A 23,887-nucleotide genomic window follows, 5' to 3' on the forward strand; every position below is an offset into this window, starting at 1 on the left:
AATTAGTTATATATTTACTGTTTTATTCACGTTTTCAAGTTCTATTGACAAATCATGCATTCCGATTCTTGCATAGATTGTAATGGGCGCATATTATGTGTGTCATTTTTGTTGTTGAAGTTTGTACTGATTATGATGAGCGACAAAGCATTCTGGGTTTCACGTAATCGTCTGTGGTACCAAAGATGTTATAACAAAATGAGATGAGTAAGGGTTCACAATTCTTTTGAGAACCTCCGGAAATGAATGGTGGGATGTGAACGATGGTAGACGACACACCCAACATACATACTATAAACAGACCAAACTCATCTTGTCTTATCATCTTTGGTTTTTGTGAGAGAAAAAAAGCATGGCAGCACGCAGAAACTACCCATAGTCGGATTACTTTCGATTTCCAGAGTGTTTTACTCAATTATTTCGATCAATGGTGAGCTCACCCGTGATGTGATTAATTATAGTCATTTCTATTAGCCAATTCATATAGTAGTTTATGTTAGCCGAGAGTTATACAAATATGACTGCTTGTGTTACTTATAAAAAATGACTGCTTGTGTTACGTCAATCTTTCCTCAGTTAGCGCTAGGACAAATGTAGCCTACATTTTTCTGGTTTGGAAGATTGTGCTATGCTGTAGCTACTTCTGTGAATGTCTAAACATTGCATCCAAAAATAAACTGCTCACATTCTGGATATAACTTTGTAAGGACTGTGTTTGTGCAAAATATTTCTGTAAAAACAGTGTGGTCAGCTCAAAATGCTGATTGTTGCATCATTCGAAACGGTCCGTTCTAAATAAGGGTTCTAATCACACTGGTTTGATCGTACGCTACAGGGACCACTGTAGAATGATCACACCTGTGTGATGGTACGTGTGAAAAGGTTAACGCCAAGAATGGAATTCATTGCCCTTGACAATCAACCGTTCCCTGTCGTGGATGATGTTGGCTTTCGCCAACTGGTCGAGCACCTTGAGCCCCGGTACACACTACCAAGTAGACAAAGTAGGTGCTATTTTTCAGATGTTGCCCTACCGAAACGCACATCTATGAGCTACTTGCTATGGGCGTCACTGCTATTAGCTTCACGACTGACATTTGGACCAGCGATGTCAGCCCCATGAGCATGCTGAGTCTTACAGCACAGTGGGTCGACAAGGATTTTGTATTGAGGAAAGCCGTATTGCAACTTGGAAACACAAACACACTCCTAGCGACATTCGAACAACTGAGTCGAGAAATAAACTCATAAACTGCATCTGCAGCAGACGTGATACCCTCTGTCATGGCATTGAGACGCCTGCTCAACAAGACTGCAAACACAGACTGTGGGGTTAAAACTTGCAAAAAAACTCAAGGCTGTGAACAAGCGATTAGGTGGCATTCTCTCTGAGCCTCTTTACTGTGTCGCCACCATGCTCAATGCTAGGTAGAAGGACCGCTACTTCGATGCAGACAAGAAACAAGGTTTATGTGAAATGTTACAGACACAGCTGGACAAGATGTGCACCTCGGTGCACACAGTGACAGTGCGCACCCTGGAAGAGAGGCCACAGACCGACAGACAGAGCTGAAACTTCCCTGCTTGACATGTATGATGAAATCCTGGTTGAGAATGAACAACGAAACAGCACAGTAGAGGTTGGCCGATTAATTAGGGCCGATTTCAAGTTTTCATAACAAAATCGGTAATCGGCCTTTTTGGACGCAGATTATGGCCGATTACATTGCAATCCACGAGAAGACTGTGTGGCAGGCTGACCACCTGTTACGCGAGTGCAGCATCAAAAGGACCTTGTGGCTGCAAGGAGTCAAGGTAAGTTGCTAGCTAGCATTAAACTTTTCTTATGTAAAACAAAATCTTCACATAATCACTAGTTAACTACACATGGTTGGTGATATTACTAGGTTAACTAGCTTGTCATGCGTTCCATATAATCAAAGCGGTGCCTATTAATTTATCATCGAATCACAGCCTACTTAACATTTAACAAAAGCACATTCGCGAAAAAAATCACAATCGTTGCACAAATGTACCTAACCATAAACATCAATGCCTTTCTTAAAATCAATACACAGAAGTCTATTTTTTAATTTTTTAAACCTGCATATTTATTTAAAAGAAATGCATGTTAGCAGGCAATATTAACTAGGGAAATTGTGTCACTTCTCTTGCATTCAGTGCAAGCAGAGTCAGGGTATATGCAGCAGTTTGGGCCACTTGGCTCGTTGAGAACTGCGTGAAGACAATTTCTTCCTAACAAAGACCGTAATTAATTTGCCAGAATTTTACATAATTTTGACATACCATTGAAGGTTGTGCAATGTAACAGCAATATCTTGACTTAGGGTTGCCACCCGTTCAATAAAATATGGAACGGTTCTGTATTTCACTGAAAGAATAAACGTTTTGTTTCTGAAATGATAGTTTCCAGATTTGACCATATTAAGGACCAAAGGCTCATATTTCTGTGTGTTTATTATAATTAAGACTATGATTTGATATTTGATAAAGCAGTGGTAGGCAGCAGCAGGCTCGTAAGCATTCATTCAAACAGCACTTTACTGTGTTTGCCAGCAGCTCTTAGCAATGCTTGAAGCACAGCGCTGTTTACGACTTCAAACCTATCAACTCCCGAGATTAGGCTGGCAATACTAAAGTGCCTAAAAAAAACATCCAACAGTCAAAGGTATATGAAATACAAATGGTATAAAGAGAAATAGTCAAAGCGTCATAATTCCTATAATAACTACAACCTAAAACTTCTTAACTGAGAATATTGAAGACTCATTTTAAAAGAAACCACCAGCTTTCATATGTTCTCATGTTCTGAACAAGGAACTTAAACATTAGCTTTTTACATGGCACGTATTGCACTTTTACTTTCTTCTCCAACACTGTGTTTTTGCATTATTTAAACCAAATTGAACATGTTTCATTATTTATTTGAGACGAAATTGATTTTATTAAGTTAAAATAAAAGTGTTCATTGTTCATTCAGTATTACAACTATATATATATTTATGAAATAAATAGGTTTTGATTATGTTTTACTGGTAATGGAGACATACGTAAATGCCAACAAATTTACTTTATGGTCAGCGTGTGTGTGAGAACTATTTAACTGAACTAGAATGCTTAAAAGGCCGCAAAAATGTCAAATATCAGTTATCGATATCGTTTTTTGGGGCAAGGAAAATATTGGAATCAACCAAAAATGTCATATCGGTGCATCCCTAATATAAATATATAGAGATTTGTATTTCCTAAGGAGAAAGAAGCTCTTCATTTCATGGGGCATACTCAACCGACCCACCACCAATATGTAGCACCCAGTTGAGGTAAAAACCTGGCTGCTACAGCAGTGCAGCCTTTACTACCAGCACTAGAGAAGAGGAGGGAATAAGGATGGATTTCTTACCTGAATCTCATATAAATGAGCGATGTGGAACTGAACTGTGAATAGAAAGAGAGAACGAGAGATATAAACTGATACACAGGACAGGAGAATAATCACTTACATAGGGTGCTCTTTCACTTTCCCCCTAGTGATGAAACCAAAACAGAAGCTGGCAGAAATTCATGATTGAAGAAAAACATGTTTTTACAGAGAGAGCTATAGCAAATAAATCCATGTACTGTTTCTGTATCCCTGTGGGGAAAAGATGGGTACAGACCAAAGTAGTCTGCATGGTGTGTGGTTACAGATGGGAGAGGGGGAGGTTAGGTCCCCAGTGTGTGTGTGTAGATGAAACTGCTCACATGTAAGTGTGTGTGTCAGAGTCTCAACTCTGGTGAGGTACTTTATGCCGATCCCCCCTAATGCTGTCTCCTAGGCAACCCAGTCTTAGGCAGGCATTTGGAGTGTGTGTGTGGTGTGTGTGTGTGTGTGTGTGTGTGTGTGTGTGTGTGTGTGTGCACGCGCGTGTGTGTCTCCTTGACAACCCCTGGCTCAGGAAAATGGGCTGTGGGGAAATGGCATGACAACTGGCAGGAAATAATCAAATGATAAAAATATCCAGCCAGCATTCTGTGGCCTTTCCTTATGTGGTTAATACTGAGAAATGGTCAACCTGACAATGTCATATGTAATAATCCAGCAACACATCAGCTCGCCTACCTAACTCAACATGCTGGGAGAGAACAGGAGAGAGAGGTAATGAATTGGGGCTTCAGTGATGGTACCAAACAGGAGAGGAATGCTGTTTGTGTGTGTGCACGCGGGCGTGCAGAGAGAGAAATGGGGGTGTAATGTTACTTACTTTCAGCTTTGGACAAAGTGCAGGGGTTGGAGTCAATCAAAGCCAGTTGAAAATGCTGCAGAGAGAGAGAGACACAGAGAGAGAGAGAGAGAGAGAGAGACACAGAGAGAGAGAGAGAGAGAGAGAGACACAGAGAGAGAGAGAGAGAGAGAGAGACAGACACACACACAGAGAGAGAGACACAGAGAGAGAGAGAGAGAGAGAGAGACAGACACACACACAGAGAGAGAGACACAGAGAGAGAGAGAGAGAGAGAGAGAGAGACGAGAGAGAGAGAGAGAGAGAGAGAGAGAGAGAGAGAGAGAGAGAGAGAGAGAGAGAGAGAGAGAGAGAAAGTCATGTTGGACAGTTTCCATGCAACTTTGTTCCTATATGACAAAGGTTCAGCCTTTTACATGAAGGATACACACGTCTGGTTCCTCCAGGTTGACAAACGTATGCCTACAAAGTATAACGTGGAATTGATCCAATGGATGGTCTAACAGGGCAACAGACAGAGAGTGCGTCCACAAACCTCTCCATGGGGACCCCCAGACTTTTCACAATTTTGTTGAAGCCCTGAACTAACTCATCAGATTCACCTAGTCAAAGGCTCGATGATTAGTTGACCATTTTAAAAATCAGGTGTGCTATAGCTGTGGAATAGTTCAAATACATAGAACGGCTGAGGGTCCCACGAGGAGAAGTTTGAGAACCCCTGGCCTATGGGACTAGCCTCCACGATCCTGCTGTAACGTCTCCTCAACTCTCTGTGGATGATATCATTTTCCCAACTTCCCCTAGTCTAGCGTTTGTAAATCTGAATGAGACTGGATAGGTGTAACCAATATTGCGATAGCCTCACCTAACCTTCCAGAGGGCTCCTCGACATATAATGTTTACCTATCCAGTCTCTTCAGATGTGCACCCACCAGGTGAAGGGGAGGCTAGTCACTCAGACAGACACACCAGGAGCAGACATAGCAGAGCAGCAGTCTTTCACTGCAGCAGAAAGCAGCCCTTTAAACACACACCTCAACTCAGCATCAACGACCCCATTACACTGCAGCAACATGACAGAGAGGAGGAGAGAAACAGAGAAGGGGAGGGGGATAACAGAGGCGACCTGCAGAATGTCCTCATCCTCCTCCGATCCTTCATCTCACCACATCATATGTCCATTCATCTTATCCAAGCGAACATTCCTTCTATTCATCCTTGGAAGGACAGACTTAATCCTCCCTCTTCCTACAGTAGTAACTGTCTGTCTGTCACAGATGACAGGACTCAGGAACAGCCTGGACACTAATGCTCACGCTTGGCGGATGGGAGTTTAGCCTGGATGCTACTGCAAATGTTAACTTGTGGCTAACCGTTAACCCCACCCAGGGCTCTCAGAGAGATTAACCCAGAACACAGAGCCAGGTGGTAGTTCAGGGCCACCAAGCTTTCCAGTAGGGAAGCCAAGTCCACACTCATTGCTTTGGGACAGGATGCAGATTTGAATCTTTCACTTTGATCCTCATCCTGCCCTGTCTGACACCTCAGCAACAAACGGCCCAATCCCAACTAATAATCCCTGCTAGTCAGCCAAGCAGAAAGCCATCTGCAGGAGACAGTCTAGTCAACCAGTCAGTCAGTCCAGCCAGCTGGTTAAGAGCAGTAGCTCCCCCTCCTGTACCTGAGGCAGGCAGCAGGCCCCAGTCTCAACATGTAGTCTCTATTGGTTTCAGTTGCTTGTTCTGGTGGCTGCAGCCCTTAGTGCCATTTCAGGAAGCATGTGAAGGAAGACATGATCTGGACCTCAAGCCATCAACCCTGGTCTTGGAGAGCTACAGGCTTTTGTTCCAGCCCAGCTTTAACTAACACACCTGATTCATCACAACCTTCATTAGGCATCAGATGTTAGTGCTGGGCTGGAACAAGAACCTGCACATACTGTAGTTCTCCAGCACAAGTAAAGGAGTAAAGACAGAACAGCCAGCAGCACTATAAAGGCCATGGCATAATCCCCCTATACAAATACACCATGACTATAATGCCTAAACAAATAGTTAAATAACACACTTCTGCAGCATGCAGAAAAATGGCGCCGGAGAAGAAGACTGATGTTTTACGTGTCCCCAACCGATTGTGTTTTTTTGTTCATTTATTTGCATCATTTTTTGAAACGTATTTTGTACAATGTTGCTGCTACCGTCTCTTATGACCGGAAATAAATTCTGGACATCAGGACTGGGATTACTCACCACGGACTGGCATCCTTTTTTTCCTTTAATGAGTCTGACGAGCCCGACGCAAACGATATACTGCTTTCTCAGGAACAGGCACAGATCCCCGTGAAGAGGAGGCGGAGAAAAAGGGGCCAAAGGGCGGGCTGCCTTCTGAGAATTCGTAGTCGATCGAATAAACACCCACATCCTTCCATTCTGCTAGCAAACGTGAAATCTTTGGAGAATAAAATAGATGACCTACGCGCAAGACTAAGCTACCAACGGGACATTCAAAATTGTAACATCTTATGCTTCACGGAGTCGTGGCTGAATGATGACACTATCAACATACAGCTGGCTGGTTATACGCTGTACAGGCAGGATAGGGCAACGGCGTCTGGTAAGACAAGGGGCGGCGGACAATGTATTTTTGTAAATAACAGCTGGTGCACGATATCTAAGGAAGTCTTGAGCTACTGCTCGCCTGAGGTAGAGTATCTCATGATAAGCAATAGACCACACTATCTACCTCGAGAGTTTTCATCTGTATTTTTCGTAGATGTTTACATACCACCTCAGTCAGAGGCTGGCACTAAGACAGCATTGAATGGGCTGCACTCTCCCAGAGGCGGCGCTCCTAGTAGCCTGGGACTTTAATGCAGGGAAACTTAAATCCGTTTCACCTCATTTCTATCAGCATGTTAAATGCAACCAGAGAAAAAAAATAACTAATTAAAAAAAGATACAAAATAAAAAACTCTGTACCACCTTTACTCCACACAGACGCATAAAGCTCTCCCTCGCCCTCCATTTGGCAAATCTGACCATAATTCTAGCCTCCTGATTCCTGCTTACAAGCTAAACTTAAAGCAGGAAGCACCAGCGACTAGATCAATAAAAAGTGGTCAGATGAAGCAGATGCTAAGCTACAGGACTGTTTTGCTAGCACAGACTGGAATATGTTCCGGGATTCCTCCGATGGCATTGAGGAGTACACCACATCAGTCACCGGCTTTATCAATAAGTGCATCGTCCCCACAGTGACCATATGTACATACCCCAACCAGAAGCCATGGATTACATGCAACATCCGCACTGAGCTAAAGGCTAGAGCTGCCGATTTCAAGGAGCTGGACTCTAACCCGGAAGCTTATAAGAAATCCTGCTATGCCCTCCGATGAACCATCAAAACAGGCAAAGCATCAATACAGGACTAAGATCGAATCGTACTACACCGGCTCTGACACTCGTCAGATGTGACAGGGCTTACAAACCATTACAGACTCCAAAGGGAAGCACAGCCGAGAGCAGCCCAGTGACACGAGCCTACCAGATGAGCTAAACTACTTCTATGCTCGCTTCGAGGCAAATAGCACTGAAACATGCATGAGAGCACCAGCTGTTCCGGGAGACTGTGTGATCACGCTCACCGCCGCCGATGTGAGTAAGACCTTTAAACTAGAGGTTGACCGATTAATCGGAATGGTGGATTAATTAGGGCCGATTTCAAGTTTTCATAACAAATCGGTAATCGGCATTTTTGGACACCGATCATGGCTGATTACATTGCACTCCACGAGGAGACTGCGTGGCAGGCTGACTACCTGTTATGCGATTGCAGCAAGGAGTCAAGGTAAGGTGCTAGCTAGCATTTAACGTATCTTATAAAAAACAATCAATCTTAACATAATCACTAGTTAACTACACATGGTTGATGATATTACTAGTTTATCTAGCTTGTCCTGCGTTGCATATAATCGATGCGGTGCCTGTCAATTTATCATTGAATCATAGCCTACTTCGCCAAACGGATATTTAACAAGCGCATTCGCAAAAAAAGCACTGTCGTTGCACCAATGTGTACCTAACCACAAACATCAACACCTTTCTTAAAATCAATACACAAGTATATATTTTTAAACCTGTATATTTAGTTAATATTGCCTGCTAACATGAATTTCTTTTAACTATGGAAATTGTGTCACTTCTCTTGCGTTCTGTGCAACAGAGTCAGGCTATACGCAGCAGTTTGGGCCGCCTGGCTCGTTGCGAACTGTGTGAAGACCAATTTCGCCAAACGGGGGATGACTTAACAAAAGCGCATATGCAAAAAAAAGCACAATTGTTGCATGAATGTACCTAACCATAAACATCAATGCCTTTCTTAAAATCAATACACAGAAGTATATTTTTTTAAACCTGCAGATTTTGTTAAAAGAAATCCAGGTTAGCAGGAAATATTAAACTAGGGAAATTGTGTCACTTCTCTTGCGTTCATTGAACGCAAAGTCAGGGTATATGCAACAGTTTGGGCCGCCTGGCTCGTTGCAAACTAATTTGCCAGAATCTTATGTAATTATGACATAACATTGAAGGTTGTGCAATGTAACAGGAATATTTAGACTTATGGATGCCACCCGTTAGATAAAATACGGAACGGTTCCGTATTTCACTGAAAGAATAAATATTAAAAATCCGAAATGATAGTTTCCGGATTTGACCATAATAATGACCAAAGGCTCATATTTCTGTGTGTTATTATGTTATAATTAAGTCTATGATTTGATAGAGCAGTCTGACTGAGCGGTGGTAGGCAGCAGCAGGCTCGTAAGCATCCATTCAAACAGCACTTTCGTGCGTTTGCCAGCAGCTCTTCGCTGTGCTTCAAGCAATGAGCTGTTTATGACTTCAAACCTATCAACTCCCGAGATTAGGCTGGTGGAACCGATGTGAAATAGCTAGCTAGTTAGCGTGGTGCGCGCTAATAGCGTTTCAATCGGTGACATAACTCGCTCTGAGACCTTGAAGTAGGTGTTCCCGTTGCACTGCAAGGGCCGTGGCTATTGTGGAGCGATGGGTAACGATGCTTCGAGGGTGGCTGTTGTCGATGTGTTCCTGGTTCGTGCCCAGGTACGGGCGAGGAGAGGGACGGAAGCAATACTGTTACACTGGCAATACTAAAGTGCCTATAAGAACATCCAATAGTCAAAAATATATGAAATACAAATGGTATAGAGAGAAATAGTCCTATAATTCCTATAATAACTACAACCTAAAACTTCTTACCTGGGAATATTGAAGACTCATGTTAAAAGGAACCACCAGCTTTCATATGTTCTCATGTTCTGAGCAAGGAACTTAAACGTTAGCTTTTTTACATGGCACATAATGCACTTTTACTTTCTTCTCCAACACTTTGTTTTTGCATTAATTAAACCAAATTGAACATGTTTCATTATTTATTTGAGGCAAAATTGATTTTATTGATGTATTATATTAAGTTAAAATAAAAGTGTTCATTCAGTATAGATGTAATTGTCATTATTACAATAAAAGCTAAAAAAATTATAAAATAAAAACCAGCCGATTAATCGGTATCGGCTTTTTTGGTCCTCCAATAATCGGTATTGAAAAATCATAAATCGGTCGACCTCTACTTTAAACAGGTCAACATTCACAAGGCCGCAGGGCCAGAGGGATTACCAGCACATGCACTCCGAGCATGCGCTGACCAACTGGCAAGTGTCTTCACTGACATTTACAACCTCTCCTTGTCCTAGTCTGTAATACCAACATGTTTAAAGCAGACCACCATAGTGCCTGTGCCCAAAAACAATAAGGTAACCTACCTAAATGACTACCGACCCGTAGCACTCACGTCTGAAGCCATGAAGTGCTTTGAAAGGTTGGTCATGGCTCACAACACCATTATCCCAGAAACCCTAGACCCACTCCAATTTGCATACCGCCCCAACTGATCCACAGATGATGCAATCTCTGTTGCACTCCACACTGCCCTTTACCCACCTGGACAAAAATAACACCTATGTGAGAATGCTATTAATTGACTACAGCTCAGGGTTCAACACCATAGTGCCCCCAAAGTTCATCAATAAGCTAAGGACCCTGGGACTAAACACCTCCCTCTGCAACTGGATCCTGGCCTTCCTGACGGGCCACCCCCAGGTGGTAAGGGTAGGTAACAACACATCCACCACGTTGATCCTCAACACAGGGGCCCCTCTGGGGTGCGTGCTCAGCCCCCTCCTGTACTCCCTGTTCACTCATGACTACACGGCCAGGCACGACTCCAACACCATCATTAAGTTTGCCGATGACACAATAGTGGTAGGCCTGATCACCGACAATGACGAGACAGCCTATAGGGAGGAGGTCAGAGACCTGGCCGTCTGGAGCCAGGACAACAACATCTCCCTCAAAGTGATCAAGACAAAGGAGATGATTGTGGACTACAGGAAAAAGAGGACCGAGCACACCTCCATTCTCGTCGATGGGGCTGCAGTGGAGCAGGTTGAGAGCTTCATGTTCCTTGGTGTCCACATCACCAACAAACTAACATGGTCCAAGCACACAATGACAGTCGTGAAGAGGGCACGACAAAACCTATTCCCCCTCAGGAGACTGAAAAGTTTTGGCATAGGTCCTCAGATCCTCAAAAGGTTCTACAGCTGCACCATCGAGAGTATCCTGGCCGGTTGCATCACTGCCTGGTATGGCAACTGCTCGGCCTCCGACCGCAAGGCACTACAGAAGGTAGTGCGAACGGCCCAGTACATCACTGGGGCCAAGCTCCTTGCCATCCAGGACCTCTATACTAGTGGGTGTCAGAGGGAGGCCCTAAAAATTACAAAGCAAATTACGGACTCCTCTTTAAATCTGGGTATTCCTCCAAAGCTCCATTGTCCTGAGTCTACACAACTCTGCCAGGACCTAGGATCAAGGGAGATACTAAAGTGTTTTAGTACTATATCTCTTGACACAATGATGAAAATAATCATGGCCTCCAAACCCTCAAGCTGCATACTGGACCCTATTCCAACTAAACTACTGAAAGAGCTGCTTCCTCTGCTTGGCCCTCCTATGTTGAACATAATAAACGGCTCTCTATCCACCGGATGTGTACCAAGCTCACTAAAAGTGGCAGTAATAAAGCCTCTCTTGAAAAAGCCGAATCTTGACCCAGAAATTATAAAAAACTATCGGCCTATATCGAATCTTCCATTCCTCTCAAAAAAATTAGAAAAAGCTGTTGCACAGCAACTCACTGCCTTCCTGAAGACAAACAATGTATACGAAACGCTTCAGTCTGGTTTTAGACCCCATCATAGCACTGAGACTGCACTTGTGAAGGTGGTAAATGACCTTTCAATGACGTCAGACCGAGGCTCTGCATCTGTCCTCGTGCTCCTAGATCTTAGTACCGCTTTTGATACCATCGATCACCACATTCTTTTGGAGAGATTGGAAACCCAAATTGGTCTACATGGACAAGTTCTGGCCTGGTTTAGATCTTATCTGTCGGAAAGATATCAGTTTGTCTCTGTGAATGGTTTGTCCTCTGACAAATCAATTGTAAATTTCGGTGTTCCTCAAGGTTCCGTTTTAGGACCACTATTGTTTTCACTATATATTTTACCTCTTGGGGATGTCATTCGAAAACATAATGTTAAATTTCACTGCTATGCGGACGACACACAGCTGTACATTTCAATGAAACATGGTGAAGCCCCAAAATTGCCCTCGCTAGAAGCCTGTGTTTCAGACATAAAGAAGTGGATGGCTGCAAACTTTCTACTTTTAAACTCGGACAAAACAGAGATGCTTGTTCTAGGTCCCAAGAAACAAAGAGATCTTCTGTTGAATCTGACAATTAATCTGGATGGTTGTACAGTCGTCTCAAATAAAACTGTGAAGGACCTCGGCGTTACTCTGGACCCTGATCTCTCTTTTGAAGAACATATCAAGACTGTTTCAAGGACAGCTTTTTTCCATCTACGTAACATTGCAAAAATCTGAAACTTTCTGTCCAAAAATGACGCAGAAAAATTAATCCATGCTTTTGTTACTTCTAGGCTGGACTACTGCAATGCTCTACTTTCCAGCTACCCGGATAAAGCACTAAACAAACTTCAGTTAGTGCTAAATACGGCTGCTAGAATCCTGACTAGAACCAAAAAAATTGATCATATTACTCCAGTGCTAGCCTCCCTACACTGGCTTCCTGTTAAGGCAAGGGCTGATTTCAAGGTTTTACTGCTAACCTACAAAGCATTACATGAGCTTGCTCCTACCCATCTTTCCGATTTGGTCCTGCCGTACATACCTACACGTACGCTACGGCCACAAGATGCAGGCCTCCTAATTGTCCCTAGAATTTCTAAGCAAACGGCTGGAGGTAGGGCTTTCTCCTATAGAGCTCCATTTTTATGGAATGGTCTGCCTACCAATGTGAGAGACGCAGACTCAGTCTCAACCTTTAAGTCTTTACTGAAGACTTATCTCTTCAGTAGGTCCTATGATTAAGTATAGTCTGGCCCAGGAGTGTGAAGGTGAACGGAAAGGCTGGAGCAACGAACCGCCCTTGCTGTCTCTGCCTTGCCGGTTCCCCTCTTTCCACTGGGATTCTCTGCCTCTAACCCTTTTAAAGGGGCTGAGTCACTGGCTTACTGGTGTTCTTCCATGCCGTCCATGGGAGGGGTGCGTCACTTGAGTGGGTTGAGTCACTGACGTGGTCTTCCTGTCTGGGTTGGCGCCCCCCCTTGGGTTGTGCCATGGCGGAGTTCGTTGTGGGCTATATTCGGCCTTGTCTTAGGACGGTAAGTTGGTGGTTGGAGACATCCCTCTAGTGGTGTGGGGGCGGTGCTTTGGCAAAGTGGGTGGGGTTATATCCTGCCTGTTTGGCCCTGTCTGGGGGTATCATCGGATGGGGCCACAGTGTCTTCTGATCCCTCCTGTCTCAGCCTCCAGTATTTATGCGGCAGTAGTTTATGTGTCGGGGGGCTAGGGTCAGTCTGTTACATCTGGAGTATTTCTCTTGTCTTATCCGGTGTCCTGTGTGAATTTAAATATGCTCTCTCTAATTCTCTCTTTCTGTCTTTCTCTCGGAGGACCTGAGCCCTAGGACCATGCCTCAGGACTACCTGGTATGATGACTCCTTGCTGTCCCCAGTCCACCTGGCCGTGCTGCTGCTCCAGTTTCAACTGTTCTGCCTGCGGCTATGGAACCCTGACCTGTTCACCGGACGTGCTTGTTGCACCCTCGACAACTACTATGATTATTATTATTTGACCATGCTGGTCATTTATGAACATTTTAACATCTTGACCATGTTCTGTTATAATATCCACCCTGCACAGCCAGAAGAGGACTGGCCACCCCTCATAGCCTGGTTCCTCTCTAGGTTTCTTCCTAGGTTTTTGGCCTTTCTAGGGAGTTTTTCCTAGGGAGTTTTTCCTAGCCACCGTGCTTCTTTCACATGCATTGCTTGTTGTTTGGGGTTTTAGGCTGGGTTTCTGTACAGCACTTTGAGATATCAGCTGATGTACGAAGGGCTATATAAATACATTTGATTTGATTTGAAAAATTGTCAAAGACTCCAGCCACCCTAGTCATAGACTGTTCTCTCTGCTACCGCACGGCTAGCGGTACCGGAGCGCCAAGTCTAGGTCCAAGACGCTTCTAAACAGCTTCTACCCCAAAGCCATAAGACTCCTGAACATCTAGTCAAATGGCTACCCAGACTATTTGCATTGCCCCCCCTCTTTTACACCACTGCTACTCTCTGTTGTTATCATCTATGCATAGTCACTTTAATAACTCTACCTACATGTACATATTACCTCAAATAACCGGTGCCCCGCACATTGATCCTGTACCGGTACCCTCCTGTACATAGTCTCGCTATTGTTATTTTACTGCTGCTCTTTAATTACTTGTTACTTTTATTTCTTATCTGTATTTTTTAAAACTGCTTGTTGGTTGTTGTTTAGGGGCTACTAAGTAAGCATTTCACTGTAAGGTCTACACCGGTTGTATTCAGCACATGTGACTACTATTTGATTTGCATCAGTGTCCTGTCTTCTCGCCATCTCACCAGCCTGTGACTAGGACACATCTACAGAGCATCGCTTACTGCATTAGAAAGGACATACTGTACCATACGCATACACTAACTTTTAGTCTCTACTGGTAACGCAACACTAGAAAATGGAGGCAAGAGAATGTAACCCAAATCAAAGCTCCTGCAGCAAGACCAGGCACAACAACTCATCATAACATGGTGCTGCAGACAGAGGCGGCGGTCTAAAATAAACATAAGGTGTCACACACAGTTAAGAATCATCGGCCTTGCAGCAGAAGCGGTCAATGTCAGATATAAAAATCAGGGCAGCTCAGCCAACCTCCCTCTCTCGCCTCAGTTAGGGCTGGCAGGGACTGAGCCACTGCTAACTACACACACACACACACACACACACACACACACACACACACACACACACACACACACACACACACACACACACACACACACACACACACACACACACACACACACACACACACACACACACACACACACACACACACACACACACACACACACACACACACCAACAGAGGAGTGGGAGATTTAACTGGGTCAAACACACACATATCTTCAAAGCCACACACACCTAATCAATAACACACACATCGAGAATATACCACCACATCAAATACAAACAAACGCAATACATTACCATACATGCCAAGCCTTTTGTGCGGTGCAGGAACTCCCTTAAACGCCATTTCATCCTCCAGCAGCCCTCTTCTTCTCTCCCTTTCCCTCCCTCTATAGCTCTCTATCACTCCACTACCAGGCAGATAATGCAGCAGGATTGTCAGCTTGCCTTTCCCCCCCCCTTCTCTCTCTCTCGCTCTCTCCGTTCTCTGTGTCACTGATTCCTATTGAGCAGACGGCTGCAATAGAGAGAGATGACGATAACTCCAGGCAGGCAGGCAGACACCCTCTCTCCTCTTCCTCCCCCCCCCCCTCGCTCTCCTCCAGCTGAGAATCTTCTCTATGGTCACACAGGAAGGAGGATTCTCATCACCCGACTAATATGCACCGGTCAATTACTCTCATCCTCCCTCTGACTCTCTTGTTCTGCCTCTCTCACAGCTTACATTGTGGGGTAGGTGTGTGTTGTAGGTACAGTAACAGCTGTTGGTAACTGGCAAGACATAAATTCTATGCAAAATGGCTGAGTGTTTCCATAGGTTGGCTCATTGATTCCTTTTACATGAAAATACTAACAGCATTTCTAAACTGTTACTATGGCTACGCCTTTTCTCCATCCAGCAAACTTACCACTGCCTTCCTCCCTCCTCCCCCCGCTGTCAGGAAGGAGGAAAAGTAATTGTCGCTATGGCCGTATGCGTTGAGGTCTCCACCCCTCCCTTCTCTCTCCCCTCCTTTACACGCTCATCACTCAGCCTCCCTTCTTCTCATCCCTCTTTTCCCTCTACTCATACCCTCTCCATCTCTCCTCCCCACCCTATTATTTTCTCTCTCTCTGCTCACACCGCCTCCTCCTCTCCATAGATAACTGGGCCAGTGTGTGTGTGTGCACGCCTGTGTGGCTGGCAGGGTGCCGTAGAGCTCAGTGGGGAGTGTGTGTGACTAAGGCAAGGGAGGACGTGCAGCACGTGTGCAGCCTGTTCAGTTCAATACTGCTTCTTGTACACACACACAGTCAGCAGCCAATCAAGGGCGAGCCAGTGCAGGACCAGAAACACTAGACACCTGGCTCTTTCCCCTCCTCTCCCAGGGAAGGGTGTCCATCCCGGCCCATCTCACCAGTCTGAGAGAACCCATCCTGGGTACAATCTCCCCATGGCTCCTAGTCTCTCAAGACAAAAAGGGTTGCCTCCCACAATGTACCAATGTTGGAGCTTAACATGTCTGTATGTATACAACGTTACTTTGGAATAGAGGAAAAGGCACAAATAGGAGCTAGCAAGATTGAGATCACAGATGTGATGTAATGAGTGCTTTTCGCAAGCGGCTAGTTTGCATGAGCTTCAGCAATATACCGTATACCGACAGTATGATTTTAGATAGATAGATGATATTGTGAAGTGGAAACGTCTAGGAGCAACACCGGCTCAGCCGCAAAGTGGTAGGCCACACAAGCTCACAGAATGGGACCGCTGAAGTGTGTAACGCGTACAAATTGCCTGTCCTCGGTTGCAACACTCACTACAGAGTTCCAAACTGCCTCTGGAGACAACGTCCGCACAAGAACTGTTCATCGGGAGTTTCATAAAAATGGGTTTCCATGGCCGAGCAGCCGCACACAAGCCTAAGATCACCATGCGCAATGCCAAGCGTCGGTTGGAGTGGTGTAAAGCTCCCCGCCATTGGACTCTGGAGCAGTGGAAACGCATTCTCTGGAGTGATGAATCACGCTTCACCATCTGTCAGTCTGACGGATGACTCTGGGTTTGGCGGACGCCAGGAGAACGCTACCTGCCCCACTGTATGGTGCCAACTGTAAAGTGTGGTGGAGGAATAATGGTCTGGGGCTGTTTTTCATGGTTCAGGTTACACCCCTTAGTTCAATTGAAGGAAAATCTTAACGCCACAGCACACAAGCATTTCGCTACACTCGCATTAACATCTGCTAACCATGTGTATGTGAATAATAAAATGACATTCTAGATGATTCTGTGCTTCCAACTTTGTGGCAACAGATTGAGGAAGGCCCTTTCCTATTTCAGCATGACAATGCTCCCGTGCACAAAGCGAGATCCATACAGAAATGGTTTGTCAAGATCAGTGTGGAAGAACATGACTGGCCTGCACAGAGCCCTGACCTCAACCCCATCGAACACCTTTGGGATGAATTGGAACGTTGACTGCGAGCCATGCCTAAATCGGACAACATCAAAACGACCCTTGAATAATTAGCGTAAACAATAAATCAACCGTTCCATTTCGGCAATTGCATTCACAAATTCATGCAATTGTTTTTAGTCTTTGCTGTAATAAAGGTTAAACCAAAACAAAAAAACTCTTGTACGCTAAATGTATTTAATGTTGTTTACATTGTTCCAAAAATGGTCAGGAAAATGATATTGTAATCTAACAGCACCTGTTTGGGACACATAATATGCAAGCAGCTCCTTACCTTCTCTCACTTGATCTCCAGTATTTTCCACAACTAGTCAAATTTATTCCACACATCTGACTCTCCCTTTAACTTCTGAGCAACCAGTAAACAAGCCCCGTTTCATGTTCATTTGTCACGTCCTCTGCATCCATTTTGCTGTCACGTGTTACGGTGTTCAGAGTTTGTTATAACCAATTTATTAATGTGATTATAATATGCTATGGTCCGGCCCTATCGATGCATACACATGTCACGTAAAGAGAGCAAAGGTTAAGGGAAAAGGGAATGTTTTTCCTAAACAAACGAGGGATTTTGGTAACAGAACTTTACCGTCAGAAATGATTGTAATTATGTTGCCGCTTCAGCAACACGATAAACACTGTTGATGTTCTGTGGTGGTCGCTGCAGCAGGTATGAGAGAGGGACTACGGGTCCTAGTCACAGTCACTCGCTGGTCATTTATTTTATTTTTCATTATTATTTTTTTTACACAAAACAGCAAGTCTGAGATCGGCACAATCGAATCAAACAGTGTGCTTATAGCATCAGACAAGCTCAGTGCATATAGTTGATTTGATTAAAGCACATACGATGCGTCTATATATGGAAAAATACCCGTTTAAAATGTTCAATCAATCATTTGGTCGAAAGAACAGACGACTGCCTCTGTCACCGAAGATAATTTTTTAGTAAGGGACAGCTTAGTCCCCAAATAAATAAATAAAATCAATGTCAACTGAGTTGTCTGTTCTTTCGACCAATCGATTGGTCTACATTTTAAGACGTGTATTTTATATATACACTGAACAAAAATATAAAACGCAACATGTAAAGTGTTGGACCCATGTTTCATGACCAGAAATGTTTCACACACACAAAAAGCTTATTTCACTGAACTTATGTGCACACATTTGTTTACATCCCTGTTAGTGAACATTTCTCCTTTGCCAAGATAATCCATCCACTTGACAGGTGTGGCATATCAAGAAACTGAATAAACAGAATAAACAGCATGATCATTACACAGGTGCATCTTGTGCTGGGGTCAATAAAAGGACTCTAAAATGTGTCATTTTGTCACACAACACAATGTCACAGTTGTCTCAAGTTGAGGGAGCGTGCAATTGGTAGGAATGTCCACCAGAGTTTTTGCCAGAGAATTTAATGTTCATTTCCCTACCATAAGCTGCCTCCAACATCATTTTAGATATGTTTTTCTGTCTGTAATAAAGCCTTTATGTCGGGGGAAACTCATTCTGATTGGCTGGGCCTGCCTCCCATGTGGGTGGGCCTATGGCTGCGCCCCTGCCCAGTTATGTGAAATACATAGGGCCTAATTTATTTATTTCAATTGACTGATTTCCTTATATGAACTATAACTTAGTAAAAATCTTTGCGTTTATATTTTTGTTCAGTATAGATAGTTCAATAGAACTATAAGAAATCTAAGATTTGTCAAATTATATCCAGCTCAGGGCTCCAGCTATGCATTCGGTCTGCTAACTTGCTAGATGTCAAGATCAAGCTTCTTTGGTTACAGCAGAGACATTCAGTCCCGTACTGGATCAGGATCCCTGTTGCGTAAACAGTTTTGTGCATAAAAAAAATGAAATTATATATTTTGGAAATAGCGCCCCTTGTGTGCACATTCAGTAATACAGTATACCCTGGTATGGTACAGAAAAGTTATGAATGTATCAAAATCTGGACAACACCCAACCCTATCGTGGATACCATTTTTATGTCTCGGTGTCCAGTATAAGGAAGTTAGAGGTAGTTTTGCGAGCCAATGCTAGTCTATGGATATTTGCTAGCATGCTAACTTCCTTCATACTGGACACAGAGACATAACATTTTTATACACAAGTTCATCGGACTTCGGGAAAATAGTTTGAAAAATCCCAAAGTATCCCTTTACTCCCAGACATAGTGCTGTTGCTGCCCTAGGTCTGGGACTTCAGAGAGAACATGGCTCCTCTGACCTCTTTCAGTAGCACATGAATCAGACACAAACATGTGTATCCATCCACAGCCAACCCAGCTATGTAGTGAAGCTACAACAGGTATTTACAGTAAGTCACAATCTAGTACTGGGAAACAAAGCAAAGGGAACAAAACATGAAGCGGACTATATTTCTTGAAGAAAACATTCATAATGTTAGAAAATGTTGGAAAATAAAATGCCTTAGGTCGTCACCCAGTCACATTTGATTCATTTGCAAGCTATAGCACATCATATTTTACAAAAGTAGGCTAAAAGGCCATAGAGATAAGTCTGCTTCTTGTTGTTTTTTTATTGCCAAGGAAAATCTGCTATTGTAGTATCGCGATACGGGTATCGTGACAACACTACTGTCTAGGGTGATGGAATTCAACAAGCTGGGAGGGAAAGCTGCAGCTGAAGTGGCCTTATTTGGACAGATCCCTCAGGACTATGACCATTAGCAAATATACTGCATGCAAACCCATAGTTACAGCCAGGCTGGCTGTAAAAGTACTCAGAAACAGTCAAAAGCAGACAGACTACTACAGCTAACCCTTCTATGAGCTCTACTGGGAATAAGAGCACCTTTCAACACCTATCAAATGTATGGCAGCTCCGACACTGTCTGAGTCAGAAGCCCTCAGGTTGGTGTGTGCATTTCTCTGTCTGGTCTGGACAAAACAAAAGTATACATTCACAAGGGAATAGAAACAGAGAGCCACCCTGGCTTATGGTGTCAATGGCACAACACAGGCCTACACACCCACCAAACAACACACTATTCTCACACTTAATCCAGCAGGGAAGATAGCCTGTCTCATATTTTACCGTAGGGTCATAAAGGACCTGTTTTGAACAGGTAGAAGAGAGGCTGCTAACCCCATTAGTTACCGAGGACGGGACCTGTTGATATTTACATTACATTTCAGTCAATTAGCAGACGCTCTTATCCAGAGTGACTTACAGTAGTGAGTGCATACATTTTCATACTTTTTTCATACTGGTCCCATGTGGGGAATCAAACCCACAACCCTGGCCTTGCAAAGGACATGCTCTACCAACTGAGCCACAAGGGACTGGGGCACTAGGTCACTCCTGGTCCTGGAGGGCTGCTGTGTGTGCAGGCAATGTCCATAGGGGTGTGTACAGTACTAGCTATGCTACATACCTAGGCTTATACTGTGCTGTAATAGTTATTGTAGTAGCAGCAGTAGTACTAATAGTAGTAGTAGAAACAGTTGTACTAATAACAGTAGTACTAATAGTAGCAGTATTAGCAGTACATACCTTTAGACTTGACTCATAATCTGTGTTGCCTTTAAACATGAGGCCCAGTCTCATGTGGATCTCCGTGGCTCGGGAGAAACTGGGGTCAATATAGAGCACTTCCTGAAACGCTTTTATCGCCCTGCACACACACAGAGACACAGGAGGAGAGGGTTAAACATAGGGTGGAACAAAACACGACACATTTAAAAAAAATACTTTAATTCACAAAAGCAAAAATGTGTGGAAATAACCTGAGGGTGCTTTTTTTCCTGGGATAAAAATAGAGCGAGTAGCTATGGCAAAGAACTAAAGGACTGTTGATTCTGATTGCTAGAGCATCCCTGAATTGTGTGAGTGTGAGTGAAAGAGCAGAAGAGCAAGCACCGCGGTCACCAAAATTACCCCCCACGCACAACCACCACGATATAAAACAAAAACAAATTAGACACCCCATATAGGCTACAAAACAAACATACTCCACTCTACTGCTCCACCCCTTCCCTATACACATATCCTACAAATAAACACCAACTATAACAACGTACACAAATAAATCCACTCACAGTGCGGTTGTGAAAACAAAGGCTATCGTATGTCACCACGGAGGTCTGCCACAGCAAGAGAGACTACAGTAGAAACACTGATCTCACTGCTGAGGCTGCCTGTGCACTGCTCGCTCGCTCGCACGCACGCACGCGCACACACACACACACGCGCTGCTGTGCTGAAGCAAAGCACTCTGAACCCATTGGCCTCTCTCCCCCTCCTATCCCTGTTCCAATCCTTCCTTCCTCCCGCTCTCGTTCATTTGTTCCCTCCAGAGAGCTAGGCGCTCCAGCTTCTCTAGGCTGGAACAGATTGGCAGAGACACAGAGCAAACGGCAGACAAGCTAACAGAGAATACTTTCTACAGGACAGACAGATATGAGGCAGAACACTAAACAATACCAAGTGTTCTCTGACTGAACCCCAATTATACCAGAGTTAAGCTATTAGTGACAAAGTCGTGTTGTATTATGAATCTGACGTAGGCAATATAACCCCCTGCTCTAGCCCCGTAGCTCTCCAGGAACAATGTTGGTGACTAGGACTGGGAATTCCCAGGGAACTAACGATACGACATTATCACTATACTTTGGTGCCGATACAGCATGTATTGCCATACACAGGGCTGCGCACAATTGGCCCATCGTCGTCTGGGTTTGGCAGGGGTAGGACGTCATTGTAAAAAATGATTTGTTCTTAACTGACTTGCCTAGTTAAAAAAAAAAATTATAATTGCAATTCGATACTGTGATTTTATTGCGATTTGATGTTCCAAACATATTGCTCACCATGTCTGCTGCAGAGAGATAAGAGAGAGAACTACTTTTGATCAGTTATGGCAATAAAAGGGCTGAAAAAAAATTGGTGCAGGTACAGTCAACTAGCGCAAAAATAATTTTGATATATTGTCAAAACAATACGATATATCTTCAAAAATAATATCCCGATCTGTAACTAAGTTTTTCCCCCGATCTCCATTGGTGACCACTGCACTGGCCCTATGAGGTAACATTACATCTTTCAGCTCTGAATTCCTCTGAAGTCTCTAGCTGGTGATGCAACATGTCCTACATTGAGGGAGAAACCCAAATGACCCGCTTCTCTGTAGCCCCCCTCCCCCCATGTGGAACTCCCTTCCCCTGGGAGAGAGAAGGGCTATACTATATACAGTACCAGTCAAAAGTTTGGACACACCTACTCATTCAAGTGTTTTTCTTTATTTTTACTATTTTCTACATTGTAGAAAAATAGTAAAGACATCAAAACTATGAAACGCATATGGAATCATGTAGTAACCAAAAAAGTGTTGAACAAATCAAAATATATTTTGTATTTTAGATTCTTCAAAGTAGCCACCCTATGCCTCTTGGCATTCTCTCAACCAGCTTCATGAGGTAGTCACCTGGAATGCATTTCAATTAACAGGTGTGCCTTCTTAAAAGTCAATTGGTGGAATTTCTTTCCTTCTTAATGCGTTTGAGCCAATCAGTTGTGTTGTGACAAGGTAGGTACACAGAAGATATCCCTATTTGGTAAAAGACCAAGTCCGTATTATGGCAAGAACAGCTCAAATAAGCATAAAATAATGATGGACTGTCATTTCTCTAAGACATGAAGGTCAGTCAATCCGGAAAAGGTGAAGAACTTTTAAAGTTTCTTCAAATGCAGTCGCAAAAACCATCAAGCGCCATGATGAAACTGGCTCTCATGAGGACCATCACAGGAAAGGACGAACCAGAGTTACCTCTGCCGCAGAGGATAAGTTCATTAGAGTTACCAGCCTCAGATTGTAGCCCAAAAAAAGCTTCAGAGTTCCAGTAACAGACACATCTCAACATCAACTGTTCAGAGGAGACTGTGTGAATCAGGTCATGGTCAAATTGCTGCAAAGAAACCACTACTAAAAGGACACCAATAAGAAGAAGAGACTTGCTTGGGCCAAGAAACACGAGCAATGGGCATTAGAACGGTGGAAATCTGTCCTTTGGTCTGAGGAGTCGAAATTTGAGACTTTTGGTTCCAACCGCCGTGTCTTTATGAGACGCAGAGGTGAACGGATGATCTGCGCATGTGTGGTTCCCACCATGAAGGATGGAGGTGGTGGTGTGATGGTGTAGGGGTGATTTGTTGGTGACACCATCAGTGATTTATTTAGAATTCAAGGCACACTTAACCAGCATGGCTACCACAGCATCCTGCAGCGATACGCCATCCCATCCCAAAGCATTCCTCTTGAAGCTGGTTGAGAGAATGCCAATCGTGTGCAAAGCTGTCATCAAGGCAAACGGTGGCTACTTTGAAAAATTGTAAATATATTCTGATGTTTTTAACAATTTTGGTTACTAAATGATTCAAATGTAGAAAATTTGAAAAATAAAGAAAAACCCTTGAATGAGTAGGTGTGTCCAAACATTTGACTGGTACTGTTCAGTGATTTCCAACAAGTCAATTCATCAAATTTCTGCCCTGCTAGAGCTGCTGGTCAACTGTAAGTGCTGTTATTGTGAAGTGAAAATGTCTAGGAGCAACAACGGCTCAGCCACGAAGTGGTAGGCCACACAAGCTCATAGAACGGTACCGCCGAGTGCTGAAGCGTGTAGCTCGTAAAAATCGTCTGTCCTTGGTTGCAACACTGGAAGAAACGTCAGCACAACTGTTCGTCGGGAGCAAGCAGCCGC

The 23,887-nt window shown here is 43.8% G+C and overlaps 1 protein-coding gene across 6 annotated transcripts in view; it reads right to left on the reverse strand.

Moving 5' to 3' along the window:
- Window positions 1–23,887, reverse strand: part of kdm6a (lysine (K)-specific demethylase 6A) — a 103,263-nt gene that overhangs the window by 56,435 nt on the left and 22,941 nt on the right. For 4 of the 6 annotated variants that reach the window (XM_014164464.3, XM_014164463.3, XM_082967040.1 and 1 more), the window contains 3 exons: window positions 20,682–20,802; window positions 4,263–4,317; window positions 3,422–3,456 (listed from right to left, as the gene is read on the reverse strand). In XM_014164464.3, coding sequence (XP_014019939.2) covers window positions 3,422–3,456; window positions 4,263–4,317; window positions 20,682–20,802 — 211 coding nt within the window. Of the gene's footprint in view, window positions 1–3,421; window positions 3,457–4,262; window positions 4,318–14,995; window positions 15,134–20,681; window positions 20,803–21,226; window positions 21,345–23,887 lie in introns of those variants that run through there. The other 2 variants (XM_014164466.3, XM_014164467.3) reach the window with 2 other exon arrangements.

This window comes from Salmo salar, chromosome 21, assembly GCF_965601325.2.
Source record: "Salmo salar chromosome 21, fSalSal1, whole genome shotgun sequence".
NCBI lineage: Eukaryota > Metazoa > Chordata > Actinopteri > Salmoniformes > Salmonidae > Salmo > Salmo salar.